The sequence below is a fragment of the Amblyomma americanum genome, chromosome 8 (assembly GCF_052857255.1).
Source record: "Amblyomma americanum isolate KBUSLIRL-KWMA chromosome 8, ASM5285725v1, whole genome shotgun sequence".
In the NCBI taxonomy this organism is placed as follows: Eukaryota; Metazoa; Arthropoda; class Arachnida; order Ixodida; family Ixodidae; genus Amblyomma; species Amblyomma americanum.
This window is the reverse complement of record NC_135504.1, coordinates 7,495,749-7,518,189: the sequence shown is the minus strand read 5'-3', so window position 1 is coordinate 7,518,189 and position 22,441 is coordinate 7,495,749. Positions and strand designations below refer to the sequence as shown.

Here is a 22,441-nt window from a genome sequence, read left to right as displayed (position 1 = left end):
AAGCCCACTCTTATCCATCTTCAATGGCTGTCCCAAAGGACGAGAACTTCGCTACGCAGCTAGTGGTGCAACACTTTTCTGTACTTCTGCCACTTCTGCACCTCCCTTGCGTCACGCGACACAGCCACTCTCTTCTATCGAGTGCGCACGAACTCTGCATATATACGCCGGTATGGATGCACGACATTCACGCGCCACCTCACCTACGTGCGTACACTGTGATGTTGTTTGCGATGTGAACCATTTCCCTTTAGCGTGCCCGCGTTTTTGTGCAGAGCGTGAGGCACTCCTGGGAAGCCTGAGGAGATTGAACGTCCCATTGGACGACGTCTCTCGCATCTTGTACCGTGTGGGCTCCCAAGCTGAGCTGTGATCAGTGTCGAAATCAATGTTGAAAGTTTTTTGGAGGACACTGTCATTATGCAACAGTGGTAGAGACGCAATCATTCAAATCAGTGACTTATGCGGAGCAGTTGCCGAAAGGCCACTGTAAGGCTAATCCCGCCTGCACAGTCATGGACAAAAGTTTGCGGGATGCGAGTTCGCAGAATAAAAAATTCTGTGCTGTCAGCTAAAACAAGTTAATCAGAAGCCTAGAATCATGAGGGGACATGGATACTCGATCATCCACTTGAACAAATTTCTGCTGACTGCCTCGCGAGGCAACGCATTAATTTTTTTTATGAAAATCCACATCCTGCAAACTATTGCTCCTGACAATACATTCACACCACCACCACCCACCTTGGAGTTTGAGCATGAATATATGAATATGAATTTTGTGTACCGTTGCCATGTCTGCGCATATTTCGCACATAATTGTTACTTTCTTCACGACTATGAACACGTGCGGAAGGCGTGTTCGTCCAATACGAAGGCAGCACAAAAAGAAATTAATAAAATGTTCTCGCGTGAACGAAGTTAAGGAACGGAAAAGAGTGTGGTGTTTGTCAACGCTGTATTATTTGGCGCTTCATCTGCAGGATTTAAGGCTCAGGCGATTATAACTATGTTAGTATAACGAGGGACAGTGGCGATAGATTCGTATCAGCGCAAAATGACAATAGGTTGATGAGAGTGAGTTCTGCGGCAGCCATATTCCCTGACATCGCTTTGGCGGCAGAAACTGATTGAACAGTATACTTTCTATCGAATAGTTTTAGCCGATACGTACTTGATAGGGAGCGCATCCCATCTTCCCGTTACTGCTTGCAAGAGTATGCGTGCAAGCAATGATATGAAGATATCGGTTTGAGAAGAACCGCGATGACGTTAGGCAGCTATCCACGCCTCTGGATCCATGTAGCAGATGGTACATTAGCGAGTTCGTTGACTGTTCGAGCAAGAGCTCCTTCCATGGTCTCAACAAGTCAGGTCCCGTCGGAGATCATTGCATCTATATGATAGATGGCCGCGGTTCTCTGACCAGTTTTTTTTTTTTTGAGCTCCGACATCTCCTCGCTGTTTTACTTACATACGTAACCATCCTTCTTCATCATCTTGCTTCATCCTCTTTCATCACCTTCTCTATATTCTTCGGTATGATCCCCTAACACATGATGCGAACCACATCTGCGCGAAGCCGAGCTAGCAGACGGCAGGTAGAGGGCAAGCAGACGGCAAGAGGCACGGCACGAGCCGACGCAGTGAAAACAAGAGCAGCAACAGCAGTGGCGTGCGATCACGGCCACGGATTAAGGCCTCCGAGCGGACCAGTAATGGAGTCACGTCGTCAGCGAAGGCTCAGCCCCTCGGATTACCTGGAAAGCCGCAGCTGAAGCCGTCGCTGCGGAAGGCGAGAGGGAATGAGAGAGAGAGATGGAAAGCACGAGAGGGTTATTTCAAGCACGCGTCGACTCGGCGCCGAGAAGAAAAACACACGACGTCATGGCAGCAGCGTTGATTGCGCGGTCAACATGGCGCTATGGGGCGCTTGTGCCGGCGGGTTAAACTGTTCCAAGAACGTTGTAATGAATGCAGTGTATGTTTGTTGAAATAGAGAGAAAAAAAAACAGCGCAGGGGGTAGGGAGATATATTCACTGCACAGCTTAATGAGGAAAGAAAATAATAAAGTGAGAGGTTCCTCGAAGGTCCTCGGAAAGTTCCGCTAAATGGTCCTTGAAAGTTGTTGCTATCTTCGGAGTTAAAGTGTGCGAGGCTTCTCAAAAGGTTAAATGCGCAAACGCTGAACGCTCAGACACTGGAAGAGGCAACTGCCTCGTTCGTAATTACGTCGTCGGTTTATTTGAATACCGCCTTTCTGAACGAACCGTCTTCATTTGAGAGTTATGACGAAACACGAACGATTAGTCGGGGTTGTTCGGAAGATTCAGAGTAGCCTAGACAAACGAAGTATTTAGAATAATAATGAAAACTCCGCATGAGTAATATTCTATAATTGGTTCGATCCCGGCCGCGGTGGTCGAATTTCGATGGAGGCGAAATTCTAGAGGCCCGTGTGCTGTGCGATGTCAGTGCACGTAAAAGAACCCTAGGTAGTCGAAATTTCCGGAGCCCTTCACTACGGCGCCTCTCATAGTCTGAGTCGCTTTGGGACGTTAAACCCCCATAAACCAATGTTCTATAATTATTGGACGTGCAATAAAGGTAGTTACTGCATTCAATTTATATAATTCCTAGTATAATTGGTTATGGCAACCAGCTATTTCTGAAGTGCGATATGCTAAGCAATCACGAGAATTGACTGTGTTTAGAGAGATCAGTGACTGCATTTTATTGATACATAAGCGATGCATATTTAAGACAATATTGCCATTTATATGATAAAGCCGGTGTAAATGACATACGGCAGGATATCATACAATTCATTGGAACAATTAGCGGTAATTGGTTTCACCACAGGTGAGAGTGATAATAGATAACGTTCTAGAAAAAGTAACAGCGCTAACACATGCTGTTATTTTTCTAGGATCAAAGTGTACCAACTTGCCCAGAAATAAGTTTTAATGAATTAACAGATAACGTGTACCGCCGAGATAACGTGAGATGAAACAAGACGTTTTATCTACTGGAAGGGTATACGTGAAACAACCATGAGAGTTGCATGGAACATCTACGTAGGCGTTACGATCGGACCTGCAAGCAGCTGCTGCCGGAAACATGGGACCATCGTAACCAGCTGGAGAAGGGCCGAGACCACGTGTTGAGCACATGCGGACCACGTGCGCGTGGTCTCGTCCACGTGGCGACCGCGTGTTAGCTTTGTGCGAGCTACATGGTCACCAGCTCTTCTCCGGCTGGCCACAATGGTCTTTGGTATCTGGCAACACTTCCTTACAATGGCGATCCACGTGCAAAGATACGAACTCATCGTCTTCATTGTCCAAGATGAAACCACAGCAAGGCCCAGTCCCTTGCGGCTCCATCCGACTCTAGGCTGTCCTAATTTGGGTTTTAAGAAGACGAATAATCCACAAGAAATGCTACTCTTTAACACTCCCCTCCCTCCCCCTAAAAAAATAGAAGACCAGCCAAATTTTCGTTGCTACTCCTGAAGATTGAAAGGGCAGAAGTCGTGCCTTAGGGCAACGGCTGCATCCGGAACAGTTTCCCGGAGTTCACGGCGTCGCAGGCACCGTATTCAAAGCAGTAGTAGAAACAGTAGTAATTAAAGCAGTATAATCGTAGTAGTATAGCGGTAGATAGTATTAATTACTAGTAGCAGTACGTTATTGCTGCAACTGCAGCACCTCTGACAGCAAGGTGAATCACCCACCAATCCGTGACCACCCACTGGCCAATCAAAATTTGTCATGCAGGGTCACGTGGTCCAGCTCTCTGGCCAATCATAATGTGGCTTCTCTGTTCACGTGGTCCAGCTGTGCCCTGCAGTGGAAGCTCTTGTGAAGGAAGGGTATGCGGTACAGCTCTAGATCTCACTTTTTGGCCAATGGGGAAGGCGACAATACTTGGAGTTATATTTTTTTAAATTGCAGACCGCAGCTCCTGAGCACCCTGTGGTGCTTCCTGTTTGAACCTTATGCGCCCTGAAACTCAGACAGCATCCGACCACGCCTTCATTTTTTTTTATTCGCAGGGCGGTCCCGGTGCCTCGTCGACGGGATTCGGCAACTTTGCCGAGATTGGGCCTCAGGACGTCCACTTGGAGCCCAGGAACCACAGCTGGGTGCGTGCAGTATATAATATGTACTCCAAAAGCAGATTTTTCCCGGGCTGGCTGATATGTGAAGGTATCACAACCACAGCCATCACACCTTTACTCCAGAATAATAACGGAAAGTTTGGGAGTATCAAACCCAACTCATCTGGTCGAAAGCATTTTTGAGCGGGAAACCGTTTATGAACGAAATTTTTTCATATAGGTCAAATGTTTAGGGGAAACCCCCAAGGTAGTAATTACTCATTGGCATCCACCCAAGCGCAGCAATACGCCTACAATGGAATGCTATACAGCCTTCTCAGAAACTTCGTAGCCGTATGGCTGCGCTTGGGTGGATGCCAATGAGTAATTAGTCCTGTATTACAATTTTTTTTCATGTAATGTAAGCTGTCACTATAACAATCAATATATCCGCACATCACCCGATGGCAGTCTTTCCTTTTTGTCTATTAACGTTTTTCCTATCGTTAAAAGCGTTCCCCAATGCTTTTCTATCGAAGTCTTAGCTGCTCGATGCGATCGATGGAAACAATTTAAAAGAACGATTTTGCTGCATATCAGAAGAGTGGACCATTACCTTCAATATTTCCATAACAGTATCTTACAAGTTTCCAATTTTCGGAATTTTTGTCCGAGAATGTCGGCCATGTTTCCCTTCTGCGCAGACGGCCAAATAACGATATCTAATGCAATGTCGACCAGGTTCGCTTCGCCAACCTGCTGTTCGTGGACAACCCGGTGGGCACGGGCTACAGCTACGTGAGCAACGAGACCGCGTTCGCCGCCAACAACTCGCAGATCGCCGCCGACCTCGTGACCATGATCTCATTCTTCCTCACCAAGATGCCCGAGTTCCAGGCAGGTATTCTCCCGTCCCGCGGACGAGGAGGAGGCCTGCACCAATTGAGTTACCGCGGTCGCTCCGGCGCGGGGCGACACCGGTTTATGCCGAGCACAATAAGCCCAACCTTCGAGGAGGAAAAATTACAGCCTTTCCCTTTCCTCTCTTTCTCCCTCAATTTATCATTATTTTTTATTTTTTATTATTTAAAATATTGTTATGTTTCGGGCTTATTGGTTTTTATTTTGTTTTATTGATATTTTTATTTTATTTTTTAGTACTGAGCAAGCCTTCGCACGTATTTACGTCGTTTTTCATCGAATCAGTCACACATAACCTGCTTCAAACAGAGCACTTACTTTCATTAATTCAAATTAATTAATTAATTGCAATTAATCAACCAAGTTCTACCCATTTCAAGATCTACCCACGCACTACCTGACCAAATCAAACTATCGCACATTTATCTCAACAGAACGGCGTATCCATGCGGACAAAATTTGCGGACACTTTTTGCTGACCCTACATAAACATATAATGCTTTCGCATTAATAATGACACCGAATGAGGAGACGGCGTGTGTTCTAGGCGAGTTGTGTGCATATCAGTCGCTCTCCTCATCTTAGAAGCAGTGCGGGAGAGGCAGAATAAACAAAGGCATCCATGGCAACGGTGGCTCGCAACCGTCAGCTTGCGTCCTACCGTGTTTCTTACCGCGGTATTCTCACCACAAAGCATAGTAACATGACGCAGTTAAGCAATGGGAGGAGGCTTATAAACACGGCACCGGATGTCTTAAGGTTAGCAAATAGAGGAGGTTGAAACCTCGGTTAAAATCCTCGTAACTGTTAGAACTTCGCATGCTTTGAAGAGGGAATTTGTTTCCGTTGTCAACCGTAAGTATTCCGTATTCCTGGTGATGAAAATCTGCCCCTGGGCTCGGGCAGCATGTTTTGCCCCTTAAAGTGAGTGCGCTAAAGGGAAGCTTACTACCTTTCTACTCCCTTCGTGCTTAGAGTGCAGTTTTCACCCGATACATCCACCTGTCCTGGGCAGTCGCTATAGTTCACCTGGACGACTAATAGATAACACGGTGAGGCCGGATTGATCTAGAATTCGAAGAGAGAACGATGCTGGTCCCATCAAGCATACCTAATCGCGAGGAATTCCCCTGAATGCAATGAACAAACGACGCTGCCGCTTAGAGTCGTTAATCCGGCCTCACCGTCTCACCTGCTAGTCATCCTGCTAAGCTAAAGCTGACTAGCTTATCCTGCATCTTCGGCCTCCTGATTTCAGGGGTCAAATGTATGGCATATACGAAGAGTCTTAGACAACGCAATGTTCTGTGCTTATCTCTCTCTCTTTGACCTTTGCAGAACGTGCCGCTGTACATCTTCAGCGAATCGTACGGAGGCAAGATGGCCGCCGAGTTCGCCCTCGCCCTTTACAAGGTACGGAAGTCGGGGGAAATTAAAAGCGTTCGCTGACAGTGCCCGACGTCCAAGCGTATACTGTCAGGGACAAAAGTCTCTAGGACGCTTGGCAAGTTATTTCAACACACAGCTAGACGCCGTGTTTTCCAGCGATCACACCATTTCACTACCCGCAGACTAAGGAATGAGAGCTTGACTTACATCTTCGTAAGTGCCGTATCGATCCAGCGGCTAATAACAGCACTATCGACTTCGTTTGGGGCTCACGCATCCTAGAGACTTTTGTCCCTGACTGTACGTCCATTATGAAAGCGAACAAACTGTGCTTTTTTTCTCTTTATTCTAAATAATTGACCTCCGGATGAATAACATCCATTCGAGATTTTTAACTTCAGAAATTAGAACAGAATTCGTTCTATTCTGCAAACTCGATGTTCCCTTTAGTGTTGGAGCCACCTGTACGTCCGGTGAATGTTTCTCGCATTCAGCGTGCGCTTCATCTGCATCCGCTACCTGCCTCGCGTTCCCTCTCAGAATAGTTACCACCGTACTCAGAAATTGTGGACGAGCACATTTTCAAACCGGAAGTTCTTTATGAACGCAATTTTTTTCATATATGGTAAGATTCCACTATAATCATCAATACATCCGTAGATATCCCCTCGGCAGGCTTGCATTTTATTGCTATTAACGTTTTTGCCTCCGTCAAAAAGGTTCCCCGATTTTCAATGGCAGCATTAACTACTCGATCCAAGCGATGGATAAATATTAAAAGAAATATTTTGTTACGCAGCGACCTCAACGACAAATCTTGAGCTGCTCCGTTCAGCATGAGAATGCGGCTACATGGGATGAATATTGCAGTAGTCAATCTTTTATCTGCTGCTATTTTCTCTTTACCCCATATATATCTGCCTGAAAGCTTTTCATCCCCAAGAGAAATATAAGCTTGTAGGCCTCTGTTCTCGGCAACATTACGACACTTGCTATTTCTCATTTCTGTAAAAAAGAAATAACTGCTAAGTGCTAAGCCTGCTAGCAACACACAGAGTGCGATTACATCTGAATAGCTTCCTGCATTGTAACGTGCGCAAGCATCACGTAATAATTCTTTATATTTTTGAAAAGATTTTTCTAGTGTCTGCCACACCACCTCGTCATACACAACCGCCGAAAGTCACCTGCTTAGCATGAGCAACTAACTGCAGCTCAAAGGCTTCAAGCCAGTACCAGATATTAGCAACAGATAGGCTGGCCCACAAGTGTACATTGTTTGTGTCATTGTCTTATCGGGCATCATCTGCAATCTGCTGAGCGGACGTTTCTAAGCAGTACACCTATCGACTTTTCTGTCAGCTTCCTCCTTCTCCTTGGCAGAGTCAGCTTACGAAAGCATACCCCCGGATCTCACGACTTCAACAAATTGGCTTCTGGAGAGACTGTAACCAGACGGAATCTTTGAGAGGGAGAGAGAGAGAGAAAACGTTTATACAATGTTCATAGCGCCTTGGAAGTACTCATGGGTGGAGTCCCTAGTCCAGGACTCCTGCGGCGGCTTGCCCCCGTTCGACCAGTTAATGCTGAGCTCCGGGTTCCCAGCTGGACAGCGCTACATCCCACTGCTCCGGCGTGGCATTGTGTATGACTGGAACTGCAGGGCTGTCTTGGCATCGCCATTTGGTGCGGTATAGTGTGGCTGTCTCTCCGAACCATGGGCATGCGGGCCTGTATGTAGTGGGGTGTATCTTGTTTAGAATAAATAAGCATGGATATGTGTCTTCGAAACACCGTCGTGCAGAGACTGAACAGATGACCCTCTGGCGGCCACTTTTCGCCCCTTTCAATGTAGCGGGCCCTTTCAATAATAAAGAAATAATGCATTTATTTTCGATCAAGAAAGATGAAGAGGCTGAGAGAGAAATATATGGTTACAACTTGACGAGCCTCCCCTCCTCGCCCTTCGTCTGCTCCGAGAAAACACACATTCTCGTCTCAGAATATTAAAAAGCTGGAGGCAAGCAAATTTAGGCACCGAAATAAAAAAAAAACGGTAAGACACAATTCCCCAAAGAAATCCTCCAGGGCTTATGTCGGGGAGGTGGTGGGGGGGGGGGGGGGTAGAAAGGGGAAACCAATGTTTTCGCAGACACGTAGTACAACCCAGCAGAAGATAACTCCGCCGCACGTGCCCTTGCAAATTTCTCCGGCCGCGCGCATATATCCATCATGCTTTCCATTTCTGTAGAGGCAGCACGCGCGCGACCTCGGCTCACTATTTCGGGGTTTTCTTTATTTTGCTTTTGTGTTTGGCGCTCTGCCTGTTGACGACGACAGCGACTTTGTGAAAAGGGCGCTGAAATGAATGCATGCCCGGAAGGCGTTACCGAAAATAGACGAGTGCAAAACAATGGTGAAGCCGTCGTGGACTTCGCGTGCTCAGTCACGACCACACCTCGGCGACACTGCGTACTGAAAAGTTCGGATGGGTGTACGGGCGTTGACTGTTCAGACTGAACTTAGAAAGCAGATTTCTTTATTTTGTTTCTACTATAGCGCGTTCCTATATAGGAAGCTATATAAACATAGGCGTGCCCTTGTTAATGTATTACCACGCTCTGCATGACGTCGACATTTAAAAACACGACCATGCTCGGCTTTAGATAGATTGGGTGGGCGTTACGAGCCGTTTCTGTTAGCAACTGATATTTAAACCAGTGTGAGGTATGCAATTAAGTTATGTCTCACATGTATACAAATGATAGCTATACAGCTTTCTCAGAAAATTGGCAGTGAAAGAAAAACTCGTCCTTGCCCTGCGTTCGAACCCGGGACCACCGCTTCACCGGAGCAGTCGCTCTACCAACTGAGCTAACAGGGACGGCAAGATGATAATAGGGCGGGAGAGAATTGATCAATAACTCAAAGTGGGAACAGTATTAGTCAAATGTTTTAGGGGAATCCCCCAAGGTGGAGTAGATTTGTGGATTCCCCTAAAATATTGACCAGCACTGTTCCTGGCCAGTTCGAGTGGGAATTCAGGAATTCGCCGCCAGCGCTCAGCTGGTGGCAAGAGAGCTCGAGCAAAGGTCAGCCTATCAAGGGGGAAAGGCAAAACAAGCTCTCCCAACCTTTTGCCATTCTTCCATACAAGTCTGCAGCGAAGCTTTGTTAGTTTTTTTTTAAGTTTTGCTTATCGACTCCGGCACGTGGCTTTATCATTTTGGAGCGCGGGAGCTCTCTGGAACCGTTCGTAGCCGCGCGCGGCATTTCTTCTATACGATGTTCTATAGCATGTTGGGCGTTGTATGGCTCAGGCTCATTATCTCAAAAGTCTGCCTACGTCGTCGACCCTTTCAGGCGCGCCGCTCGTTAGTTCGATTCGAAACGAAACATTTTTCCCTCCTAAATAGCATATCCAAGCACTACAAGAGCCAATTCGTTAGCTTCCAGACTCAAAACCCCAATGAGTAATCCTTTACAGGCATGTACGAAGTTTCGCACAATGTTCCGCAGTGAATATAAAATTATAACGCTGAAATGCAAAGATTCTTGGAATAACTTTATGCTTTAAAGATGCACGTGGCGTGCCAGTTCCAGGACAAGTACACTTGTCCTGGAACATTATAACATTATAATGTTACTACCGTTGATCCTGGTTATAACGATGTTGACGGGGCCTGGAGATTACTTCGTTATAGCCGTAGCTTAGTTATAGTCATTGTTGAGCGAACTTACGAGAGTAATGGTATTCCTTCGTTATATCCATTATTTCGTTATAATCCGTTTCGTTACAACGAGATTCGACTGTAGTGGCAAAATCTGTCTGCATGAAGCTTCCAAGAGGAATCTTCATTCCTTAATTATATCCATTATTGCATTATACACCGTTTTGTTATAACGAGGTTCGACTGTAGCGACAAAATCTGCATGAAAATGGCGGACGCCGTTCTACTAAGGCCCCGCCGCGGTGGCTCAGTGGCTCGACTACTGATCCGGAGTTCCCGGGTTCGAACCCGACCGCGGCGGCTGCGTTTTTATGGAGGAAAAACGCTAAGGCGCCTGTGTGCTGTGCGATGTCAGTGCACGTTAAAGATCCCCAGGTGGTCGAAATTACTCCGGAGCCCTCCACTACGGCACCTCTCTCTTCCTTTCTTCTTTCACTCCCTCCTTTATCCCTTCCCTTACGGCGCGGTTCAGGTGTCCAACGATATATGAGACAGATACTGCGCCATTTCCTTTCCCCGCAAAACCAAGTATTATTATTATTAGTTCTACTAAGCGCATTGCCCCCCCCCCCCCAAAGTATTATTTGCTGTATTCGCTAGATACAAAAAAAAACACTGTTCGCGATATGGAGGACGCTAAATTCGCCTGGATTAAATAAATCGCTTCTAGATGTAGCAAACTGAGAAAACTTACCTGAATTCGCAATGTACACAATTCTGTACATAGCGCTTTAAGGGGTTTAACTGAGTTCTGCAGAAACAGTAATGGCTATTCTGATCTTCGACAACCGCCATGTGCACTTGCTGCTATCACCACCGCCGAGGTTTTTGAGGGCACAAGATCGCACAGATAAACGTCTACTTGGGAAGCGCTCCGCTGTCTTCCACATAGCCCGACTGTTGTCACCTCCATGCTGCGAAAATACTAGAGGTCACTGACTACAGACCAGAGCTTACAGAACAGTGTTTCTAATGCTTCCTTCTTCTACAGCACTTAAGAATTATGGCAGAAAGCAGATGCCCTCTATATTCCTGTAGGGCAAGTTTCACCACCTTGGGTTATTTTGTTGTTTTTATACCTCCACGAATTTTACGGAAAATTTCACAGTGCGTTGTTCACAGCCTTCTGACATTTTGCGCCAAATTTCGACGGCGTTTTGTTGCAGCGCAAATTAATTTTGAAATTTTCCCTGTCGTGGCCTAAATCGGGACAATTTCCATGGACAACCTTGAGTGTGTAAGTCAAATTTCGCGCCCTCGCTCTGCGTTCGCTGAAGGACAAAATTTCGAGCTTGTTTTTGCTCATTTCCGACAAAGAAAAAAATGAGCTAAGCCGTCTTTAACAGTCGCCAGTTTACCTAATCAACGCCCACGGGATAAGTTTAGCAACAGTATCAGTGACGTCATTGTTTGGTATTTCGAAAAGCATTTTTTGAAGCGAACGAAAAGCTTCACTGCGCTAGGTAAAGCAGTCGTCGCGTAGGTCGGAGAATGACCTTGCATGACCTTCAGCCCAACCACGTTACCCGTGCATGAGTACATGTGGTACAGTTATGGTGTCGAACCCTTTACCCCTGACCTTGAGTTGACCTTTGACATTGGGTGGCCTTGGACCTTAAGAACATCTGATAAGGTGACGTGAAGCCACGTGATGACATCCGATGGGGGTGTCATAAGATGTGCTACCACGTCATAGCCACGTGGTCCTGTGGGTATTTAGAATGGCTGTCGCGAGCGTGCAGCGGAGCTGCCATGGACATGCCTCAGACGCTTAGCAAGCGCCCTTGGTTTTCGCTGAATTCCAGGGTTAGCCGAGTTAAGGCGCTGTCATTTTTTTTTGTCGTGCTGAAGAGATGGGGCTCTAAGGAATGCATGTTGTGAATATCAACTCAAAGTGCTAAAGAAACCGCCCGGAGTCCTCGTTTATACTAAAGAACGGTGTCATTGCAACTCAGGCGCATGCCAGCGGAAAGGTGTCGTGCAAGCTTGCCGGCGTGGCCCTGGGAGACGGCTGGCTGTCCCCGCTTGACTCCACGTCAACCTGGGGACAGTACCTGTACACCATGGTGAGTACAGGCGAAACAGAAATGTCCACGGCACCCTTCGTAGCGTGAGCTAGACGAACGGTGGTGCACTCTAAACAGAAAGGAGTAAGCTCTCCTCTAGCACACTCTGCTAGATGACAGCTTATTCCCTTTCTACTCCCATGCAGACGTACTCATGTTTAGAGTGTACAGTAGGGTACACACTTAAAGTGAACACTTCGTTTGTATTCCTGACAGCCCAAAAGCAAAATTTAGACCACTTGACCGGAAAACAAGTAGCCGCGATATGACGCGTCAGGCGGATGTCTGTTGCTGAAAGGTTAGCCTGCTGGACTTGACGTCAAAACTGAGCGCTATTCAGTGCTGCAATACTCATTACGTGTTTCAAGTGTAAACCGTACTGTGCTAAAGCAGTGAACAGGTACAGGCACGGGCAAAATGTTAGGTGGCTTCATCGACAACAACACTACTGCCGTAGAGCACGAAAGGAAGGCATACGAATGCAGTCCGTTTAGGCTTAGAGATAACTAACGAACTTTTTTCAGATCATCGGCCATTGCTCGGTTTAAATCCTTGCGTGCACTGCCAGGGATTATGTTCCGAGCATCATCGCGAAGTACGCACCGCCGAAGTGTTAAATGGACACTGAGGAGAACTATATCAATTTCTTTGTTAGCAAAATCTGATATTTCGGCATTTCATGGAATTGTTGCCGCTTGTCCGTGCGTGAAATATGCATTTATTTCAAAGAAATTTGGATTCGAAGTTGATAAAGTTTTTCCCACCCCACTGATTCAAACTCAGGGAACTCTTATGATGCCACGGCAACTCTTATGACGTCACAGAACGGAGTGACATGAAACGTGACGTAAACGAAGACTCCGTGATTTCTGCCGGCTAGCGGTGCGGTGTGCAACCTTCCTTTGCAAGCCTCAGAGATTCGTGACGTCCATGAAGTAAAGAAAATTCCTCCAAGGTGGCGCCTCTTGTCCTAGGAAGTCATCACGCTTGTACTTGCGAGATTGGCCTGTGGCGGCGATACCTGTATTTTGGTTCCTGCTATTTTCTACATTACAAGAGCTTTGTTTTTAGGAAGAGTGGCGTTTTTGTGAACAGAAGCTGCTATTCTATGGGTACAAGCCAACTTCAATTTCTTCTCAGTGTCCCTTTAATAATTATGATATTTAGTTATGAGTGAAGTGTCGCAAGAAACGTAGAATGTGTGATAGAATGAACGCACCAGTTTGTGCAAATAGGAGGAGGCAAAAAGCTTTCGCGGAGGTGTGGGTTAAGTAAGGTTGATGCCGCACAGGGCAGCAGTTGAAGGGAACCAGGAAGAAGACCTTCGTCCCTCTGTGGACGTGACACGACCATTCATCCGGGCGATCGTGCTTTGCCGAAAATTCTTAGTTTGCATTAACAAAACGCTGTTCAACCAGGCCTCTCGCGGTGTTCGTGGCAATGAATGGAAAACAATAGGCTCGTCGCACGTGCTGTGCAGTCTTTCCTGGACAAGTCCAACCTGCTGACGCTGAACAAAGTGGTGAGCGAGATCCGCCAGGCGCTGGTCGCCAAGCAGGGAGCCAAGGCCACTGAGCTCTGGGCGTCGGCCGAGGACCTCGTCGAACAGGTTAGTCAGTTCCAGTTCCAGGTCGTTGGTTTGCGGCCTTACGAGAAGGCCCAGTCGTCGGCTCATTCCAGACGTACGTAAGTGCGCGATTTAAAAAAGTTTGTAAGATTTAATGGTAGGAATGCGTTTCTGAAAACATGCGAGAACCATGATGTATGCCAAGATATATCCAACTCTTGCTCACGCACAGTTCTTGTTCAATCTACGCCAAAGTTTCATTTATTTATTTACCACCTAGCAAAGGTCATGCAGATGGGAGGAAGGCTGAAAGACGAGGCCCCACTAAAGCTCGACAGGCCTACAGTTAGTCCCTCAAGTAACTGCAGCGACTCCGGAAGTCTATTCACGTTCCGCTTATTTCCGCCATATCACGCAGAACTTCCTGCAAAAACTAATAATACATTTGCCATTTCTGCAGCACCTCCTTCGATTTCTATCCTCAACACTGTTTGTGACGTCACAAACATTACCAGGGCGTGGCTACCAGCTCCCCGCTTACTGAACATTTCAGACAATTCATGCACGGCGTATTCTCTGCTATAACCATTAAACGTGTCTGCTAGAGTGTTACTAATATTGTTTGTGACGTATACGTATTATTCACATAAGTCACAGCACCCGCCATTTTGTGGTGCGAGCACCGTTGGGTGAGTGGGGCCCAGTGTAGAAGCGGCTGCGGTGCTGCAGGCTTGATTCGCGCGGTTTTCCCTAGTAGTCATGGACGGAGCAGCAGAAGATTAACGGTTGTTTTCGCTTCGAGTAAAATGGCTCATTGGGCTAGATGGTGGTATCCAATGGTGACAACTGCGCGAAAGGACGACGACATGATAGCTAGCTAACACGACAGCCCTACCTTGCAAGGCGTAAGCCTTTCTTGGTTCATGAGTGGCGTGGACGGAACTTAATTGTAGACGGAAGTTGTCCGCAAAAGAGTCCGCACAAGCTGTCAATCATAAGTTGCATGGTAATTAAAATAAAATGCAAAAGTTGATTACGCAACATATATGTAATAGTAGTGATAGTAAATAGGACAGTAAAAATAGTGATAATGATAGCTGCTGATAGTGACAGTGCTAGAGATAGTAGCAGGGATGGTGATACTGATGGCATCGTGCTAATTAGTGCGGGAGATATATAGTGCACCCACCGCGGTGGCTTAGTGGTTGAGGCGCTCGGCTACTGATCCGGAGTTCCCGGGTTCTAACCCGACCGCGGCGGCTGCATTTTTATGGAGGAAAAACGCTAAGGCGCCTGTGTGCTGTGCGATGTCAGTGCACGTTTAAGATCCCCAGGTGGTCGAAATAATTCCGGAGCCCTCCACTACGGCACCTCTTTCTTCCTTCTTTCACTCCCTCCTTCATCCCTTCCCTTACGGCGCGGTTCAGGTGTCCAATGATATATGAGACAGATACTGCGTCGTTTCCTTTCCCCAAAAACCAATTATTATTATTATATGTAGTGATAGATACTGATAGCGCTAGCGATGATGATAGTGGTAGTTGTTGACCGTGATAATGAAAGTGATGTGAAAAATAAATGTAAAATAAAATAAATACATAAAAATTTAAAAAATGGAGGCAGAAAGAGAGGAATCTGGAAAGCCTTCGCATTTAACAGTACATTTTGCTGGCCTAGTTTGTGGAGCAATGTCCTGTCCGTCTTGCTGTGTGGTTCGTGTTAAATTTAGCGCTGTTTTTAACTTCTCTTAGACTTTCGCATTTCAGCCCTTAAGCAGACGTAAGTGCAATCCTGTAATTTTTCTAGTTGCTGCCACCACGGAATGCCACCAACTAGCCACACTCGCCGTTCCTTATTCCTCGCACAAAGGGTTCTTTTGTGTGCTCTAAGGCTCACCTATGAACCCTGTCCTGTCCTGTAGCGCTAGTGCAGGCGTCTTTTTGCGCTTCTAGACTGCCACTGTAAGCTCTAGAATACTTTCATTCAAGGATGAGCTTGAAATAAGCGCGCATGGCCGCTGGAATTCTCTCGCGGATCCCGTGGCAACAGCGCAAGCCATGCCTCCCTCTTGACGGAGCCCCGCTTCCGGCCTCGTTGCTGTTTTAAAATTCTTAATAATAATAATAATTGGTTTTGGGGGAAAGGAAATGGCGCAGTGTCTGTATCATATATCATTGGACACCTGAACCGCGCCGTAAGGGAAGGGATAAAGGAGGGAGTGAAAGAAGAAAAAAAGGAAGAAGAGGTGCCGTAGTGGAGGGCTCCGGAATAATTTCGACCACTTGGGGATCTTTAACGTGCACTGACATCGCACAGCACACGGGCGCCTTAGCGTTTTTCCTCCATAAAAACGCAGCCGCCGCGGTCGGGACATGAAAAAACGATTGGTTGCAGCAAAGAGAAGGGACACTCAGGAAAATATAATGTGAATAGAAATGATTGCCCTTCGCCTATAGGCAGTCATCCGCTTGACATTATCCAAGATGCATAGGCACTAGAGCGGTATAATATCTATAAATAAAAAATTACCGGTGGGGCCTATCACAGATATCTGCACATCCCGAACTTTTATTTCAGTGTAACCTATTTGACCTGCCGTGGTGGCTCAGTGGCTAAGGCGTTCGTCTACTGAACCGGATTACCCGGGTTCGAACCCGACCGCGGCGACCACGTTTCGATGGAAGCGAAACGCAAAAGGCGCCCGTTAGCTGTGCGATGTCAGTGCACGTTAAAGATCCCCAGGTGGTCGAAATTATTCCGGAGCCCTCCACTAAAGGCACCTTTCTTCCCTTAGTCCCCCCTTTATCCCTTCCCTCACAGCGGGGTTCAGGTACGTGTCCACAGAGATGAGACATAGACTGAGCCATTTCCTTTCCTCAAAAACCAATTTTTTTTACCGATTTCAATTAGGTCATTAAGAAATCGCAGCCAAAAGCCAGGCCCCTCGTACATCCAGGAAGCAGCTTTTAAAGCTGATAGGAACGTTCTTTTCTCACAACCCTGGGACTCTTATGCAGTTGACGAACGGCATCGACTGGTACAACATCCTGCAGCCGCAGTCCGAGCAAGTGGCCGCTTTGAATAAGGAGTTGCCACCGCTAGGTAAGTACCACACACCATGCAGCGCTTGTGCCAGGCAGGTATCCAACGGAGGCCAAGCTCTCCCCTACTTTCGGATCGATGCATCTACCTTGGGCCTCTCCCGGCAGAAAATAGGGCCTACGACCTGCCTGGCTGGTACTAACGGGAAAGTACAGAGAGTTCTCGCCTACCGGAGACGCAGCGGGCGCCTGCTGCGAGGACGCGCACCCGCAGCTCTGCGCATTCCCAGCAGGCACCCAGGTGGTGTCTGTGAGTGCGCTAGTTACGTCAGCGTAGACAGCTGAGCTTTGGTGGTTTGTAACACTACAAGATTTGCTCCTAGTGGAAAAAAAACATGGACACGGGGACAGTGGCTATATACTCTCCCTCTGTCAGTGTTTTTTTTCTGCGTTGGAACCATGACTCACAGCTGATGAGAATAGTGACCCGGCAGACTTTAGTCAGGAGCACCCATTCCAGCTGCAGAAGCACTTTTTCAGCTGAAACATTTTCTATAGTAGGATGCAACTTAAAAAAAAAAAACAAGTTAACACTGGGCCACGAACCGCGGTGTACTGTATTACTCCGCTAGCCAGTCCGAAAATTAAACGAAATCAGCTTTTTAATGTTTTACTTTAGTAAACAAGCCAGCTGGCTTGTTCAGCGTGCTAGAGATGACTTTTTTATCGTGATTAGCTTCTTGTTTAAGTGACGAGAATAACAATGGACTACGTTTTGTCAAGGAGGAATTCTGTGCGCTGGTCCTAAATGTGGGCGGAGCCTCACTGACTATACTGTATACTTACGTTATGTTGTTTACGCGAACCCTTCAGGTCACTTGCAGTAGCCGCGAGATCGAATAGGTTGTCGAGGACATGTTTTTGACGTCCTGTAGGCCCGATTGCTGAGAGGACGGCTGAAACTTCTATGCACTTCACGAGTGCGTAATGTGCGTTTCTTTCCTCTCACCCACCGTCCAGACCGCGCCTATATCCGCAACGTGGCCCGCTTCTACAACGGCACCCTAGCGGACCTCATGAACGGACCAGTCAAGGAGAAGCTCGGGAGCATCCCCAAGAACGTCACCTGGGGAGGTGAGGCAATGCCTTCTGAAAGCTTTCTGGGAGGTGATGCGGGGAGGTACTAGCAGGAAAAAGCTCCTCATACGGTGTACTCCTTTGAGAGAGTAAAAAGGGGGTTAAGTAAAAGGACCGAGCAATCTTCACTGTCCAGAACTTCACAAGTGGTCGCTGTTGAATGACAGCACTTTTCTAGGCTTCCGCACACGCCAAGCACGGTGTGTAGAAACACCTACAGCGAAAGGTGACAGTCTCAATTAGTCTAGTCTAGAATCCTCCTATTTCGTGTGAAATCATCGCAATATTTCCAGCTTTTATTAGAAGTTCTTGACTAATGCCACTTAATTCTGATCTATGCATGTTTGCTTGTTTCGCGGAGTGAAAATGTGATCTTCATGTGCCTATCAGATAAGTGGCCTTGCCAAGAGGCCCGACAACAGCCGAAATGGCTGTAGGACCCAACAGCTGCTGGGCATGCAGGTGTTTTAGCGTGTTCATACACGTCTACATAGTTATATTACTATATCTTGTACTGCCGTGCACTAACTCCGGCGCAGTATTAAGTTAAAAGGCGTTCCTATAAATGTTCTGTCTTAAACGCTTTCTTCGATAACAGACCCATAAGGATTGATACTGACAGTCTTAACCGATGGCTGTCACCCACTAAATACTCTCAGCCCCTGAGCATGCCCAAGACAATTCATAAGAAACAAAGTTTCGACACTGTAAGCCGCAGCCACGAGCCAACAGAGAATTTTAGCATTGCGAGTACCGCCAGCACTAACACGTACCGCCGGCGCACAAGTAGGTGGCACCAGGTGTCGGCATCTGTCCCGTCAACTGGGCATGTGCATTGGCGGCTCGCGTACAAGGTACTCGAAATGCTAAAACTCGCAACTGTGAGCGAAACCAGCGTCACACTGTACGACAGCAAGCGAGCTCAACATGCCCCGAGCTCAAGTGCAGCTAAAGTTTCTCGGACTCGCAGGTCAGTCCGGTGAAGTCTTCAAGGCGCTGAAAGCAGACTTCATGCTGCCGGCCGTAGACACAGGTGAGGCTTCACTCGCAGCCTGTACATGGCTCATTCACTTATTAGATTTCTAAAAGTTCTGTACTTCGCTAGTAGCGACATATATTTCCATGGCCTAAGTCTTGGGTGAGCACCCTTGTGTAAACATGCACAGACCATTGTTGGCACTCGTGTTCCGCAAAACTGGACATTTAAGCAGAAGCCTTCAACCTCAATAAGACAAAAGCCTCTGCAAAAACTGTCATCGGGATGTACATAGGCGATGTTATTGTTGTCCTCATACTATGGCACATGCCCACATAGGGGATTGGCCAAGAATTGGGGGGCACAGAGAGTTTTTGAGGTAAATAATTCCTGGAAGAAAATAAAATGAATGGTGAGGACGGAAGTAAACAAAAAGGAACAACGAAATGAAACGGGAAATGCAGAACGCACGCAGGAGATCGAGACTGATGTTTATAGCCGAGTAGTTAAATTATAATTGTAAGAATAAAACTAATATTGAAAAAAATATTTTAAAAAAATTAACAAGGTATCCGTCTTGATTCGATTAAAAAAATTTGCACGGCAGTAAAAACAGACTTGTGGCTGTACCCAAGTATGGTGGCTCCAAACAAGAATAAGACTGGGCTGCTCAAAGGCCAAGCTGTTGTAGAGGTTTCTCTAAAAACCGTCTTCGCACCATGGTGTACCGGCGAAAAACAACAAAAAATGGTCTATGGTTTCGTGCTCACCACAAAATACGCAGACTGGATTAAGCGCCAACCCAGACCTGTGCAAAAATTTAAGGGTGGGATCCGGCAGCGGAGCCTTGATAGAGATACCTCAACCTGCCGTGAATGGCATGATTGCCTGCTCCACGAATACCTCAGCTGCAAGTAATCATCAGATCTTAAAAGAGATCCAGTTGTCATTCGTAACAAATTTTGTCGCCGGAACCTCGCTGCTGTAATGTACGCTGTAGCCGGAACGATATATAGCACGGGGCCATTGAGGGACGCGTTTGCCAGGCAGTCCGCAACTTCATTGGCTGTCACGCCGCTATGACATTGATGTTAAACGGCCTCCCAATATAACTGTTTTCAATGTCTTCTTCTTTTGGGTCACTGTACGTAGTTGGCACAAGACAGCCAGTAGCTTTATCTAGGAAGAGGATTTCACCCTGCTATGGGCTGATGGTAAATATGGAAAAGACGTTTCTCCATGAAGGGTGATTATTTTTTTTCCTTTACCAAAACGTGTCCACCCGCACAGTCGATCGGCTCCTGAACGAAACCGACATCAAGGTGGCAGTGTACAGCGGTCAGCTGGACCTTATCGTCGACGCACTCGGTAAGTGCGGGCGACACATACGCCTGTCCTGTTCTGCTGCGTTAGTCTCCTACGAACGATGTAGCAGCACTTGCGAGAAAAAAAAAGACTATAAAACAGGAATAAGATGGCTATTTACACTCCCAAGAGTGACAATTTTGCGCCCTGTAAAACGAAGTCGCACTCACTTTAGCCCTCCGCTGACGGTGTAACTTTACACCTAAAGGCTTTCCTCCGGCGCAAGTAGATTTACCACTCAAAAGGACTACCATTTTTGTTTTGAACGAAAATGCGCATCCTTCTTAAGGAGCCCGCAGACTGTCTAAAAATTCGCTTCATGATTCAATTTCTCAATACGGTGCTACAGTGCCACGACTAGAAGAGCAGCGTCAGTCTCATGTCCGGCGGGAATTTTGCGACCGCGAGCAAACCAGTTTAAAACATGACGCCTTAATCGCTTAAACAACAAAAGCAATTCCCATTTAATCCATACAGAAGTTGGAAATTGCCCTCCCATTGAAATTCAGGTCGGCCTCCAGAGACGCTGCAATCGCAGAAGCTCAAACTTCTAAAGGGCAATTCCGTAATCATGTTATCGACCAATCTTCGTGCACAGCAGAAGCTAACATGCGCGTCACGCTAACGCAGGTACGCTACAATGGATGGAACAGCTCAAGTGGCCGGGCATGAAGGATTTTCAGTCGGCGACCAAGACGCCCATGGTGGTCCAAGGGGAGACGGCCGGATACCACAAGGCCTTCAAGAACCTCGCGCTCTACTGGGTCCTGAAGGCAGGTCACATGGTACGTAGAGAGACTGGTGGGTAGGACTAGCTGTGTCTGCGATCGATGAACACGGCAGTGGGTATGCGATGAGCAGCAGGCAGGGTAGTTCCAAAACTTGCCCGAAAGCACTACTTCACTATCAAAGCCGAAAAAACCCCCGAGGTATGTGTGAAGCTTCAACCTTTGAAGGAGCGCCAGCCGGCGGAGACCTTGCGCAGCTGTTCCGTGAGTGCGCGGAACCGGCACTCCTCCCCACCTGTCTGGACCACCTTACCATTTGGAAGGCTTGGAAGACCCTACTGTGCTCCGAGGACCCGGCCAAGCAAGCCATCGCCACAGGTCGGGCTGCCAGCGTCATTAGGCTCCGGGACATGAACGTTTGAGCGTAGTGGGGCCGTGCGGGGGCCCAGGGACCTGCGTGTCCCTAACTTCCGTGAAGTTTTCACCACCATCCCCACTCGATCCCAGCGTGCGGCTGCCAAGGTCTTGCATGCAGTTGCCTTTGAGGCAGTGTTGTCCCCAGTGCTTTTGCACGTCCTACTCGGTTTAACTACAGTAAAACTTTTTTTTTTACCCTTGGCCTTCTGAACAGCAGTTTATGGTGGCTATTCGTTTTGTATTCACAAGGTAAATATTTTCGACAACTAAATCCGCATGTCCAGGAAACAGCTGAGTACCGAAAATAGGACAAGCGGCGTCACTTTCACTGCCTAGTCACCAGATCAATATTAAATGCGCGAGGGCAACCAGAAGCAGGAGCTTTTTTTATTGTGGTTCCTACCCATTGCTGATGGCAGACGCTGATAAATTTCTCCCAAGCACTTACCTATCGTTAGATAGAATGCAGTAGGCAGGTAGCCTTTTTTTCTGCCCCTTCACTCGAATTTGCGTAGTCATGTTCCGCATACGAGCCATAACAGTGCCACTCCACTTTCTCGAGTCGCCCAGCGTTACCAGTGCGTGGGTTTGGTAGCCTACTCTGGTAAATGACAGCCTCACTAGTTTTACCCTGGCAAATGCTTACTTTCCCGCTAAGGTACACCTTTGTCAAACCGCGCCCGAACGACATGCATGGTCTCGCGCTGGTTTGTTATCCAGAAAGGAAAACAGTAGCGCCGAAAAAACACAGACACAGTAGAAGAACGACGTAGGACGAGCGCTAACTTCATCTGACTTTATTCCTTGAAAGGCGAGCAAATATACAGAAAAATCTTGGCATGCGCAGACAGCAATCTGACGCGCGCTCAACAAAACCGTTCAAGATATACAACCTCAGCTTTAGCAAGGTTCACAGACGTATCGCCGACACTCTTTTCCTTTTCTTCCGATATGCATGGTACGCCTCTAAAATCTCTCGAGCCCTATCACCGCTCCTGCC

General features: G+C 47.2%; 1 protein-coding gene across 1 annotated transcript in view; it reads left to right on the top strand.

Moving 5' to 3' along the window:
- The window catches only part of LOC144100855 (retinoid-inducible serine carboxypeptidase-like), a 40,315-nt gene that overhangs the window by 16,335 nt on the left and 1,539 nt on the right, over positions 1-22,441 (top strand). The window contains exons 3-12 of the mRNA XM_077633744.1: positions 4,059-4,148; positions 4,845-5,000; positions 6,363-6,437; positions 12,100-12,210; positions 13,691-13,819; positions 16,795-16,879; positions 17,839-17,952; positions 18,926-18,988; positions 20,222-20,299; positions 20,927-21,081. Of these exons, the coding sequence (XP_077489870.1) occupies positions 4,059-4,148; positions 4,845-5,000; positions 6,363-6,437; positions 12,100-12,210; positions 13,691-13,819; positions 16,795-16,879; positions 17,839-17,952; positions 18,926-18,988; positions 20,222-20,299; positions 20,927-21,081 (1,056 nt within the window). The remainder of the gene's footprint in view (positions 1-4,058; positions 4,149-4,844; positions 5,001-6,362; positions 6,438-12,099; positions 12,211-13,690; positions 13,820-16,794; positions 16,880-17,838; positions 17,953-18,925; positions 18,989-20,221; positions 20,300-20,926; positions 21,082-22,441) is intronic.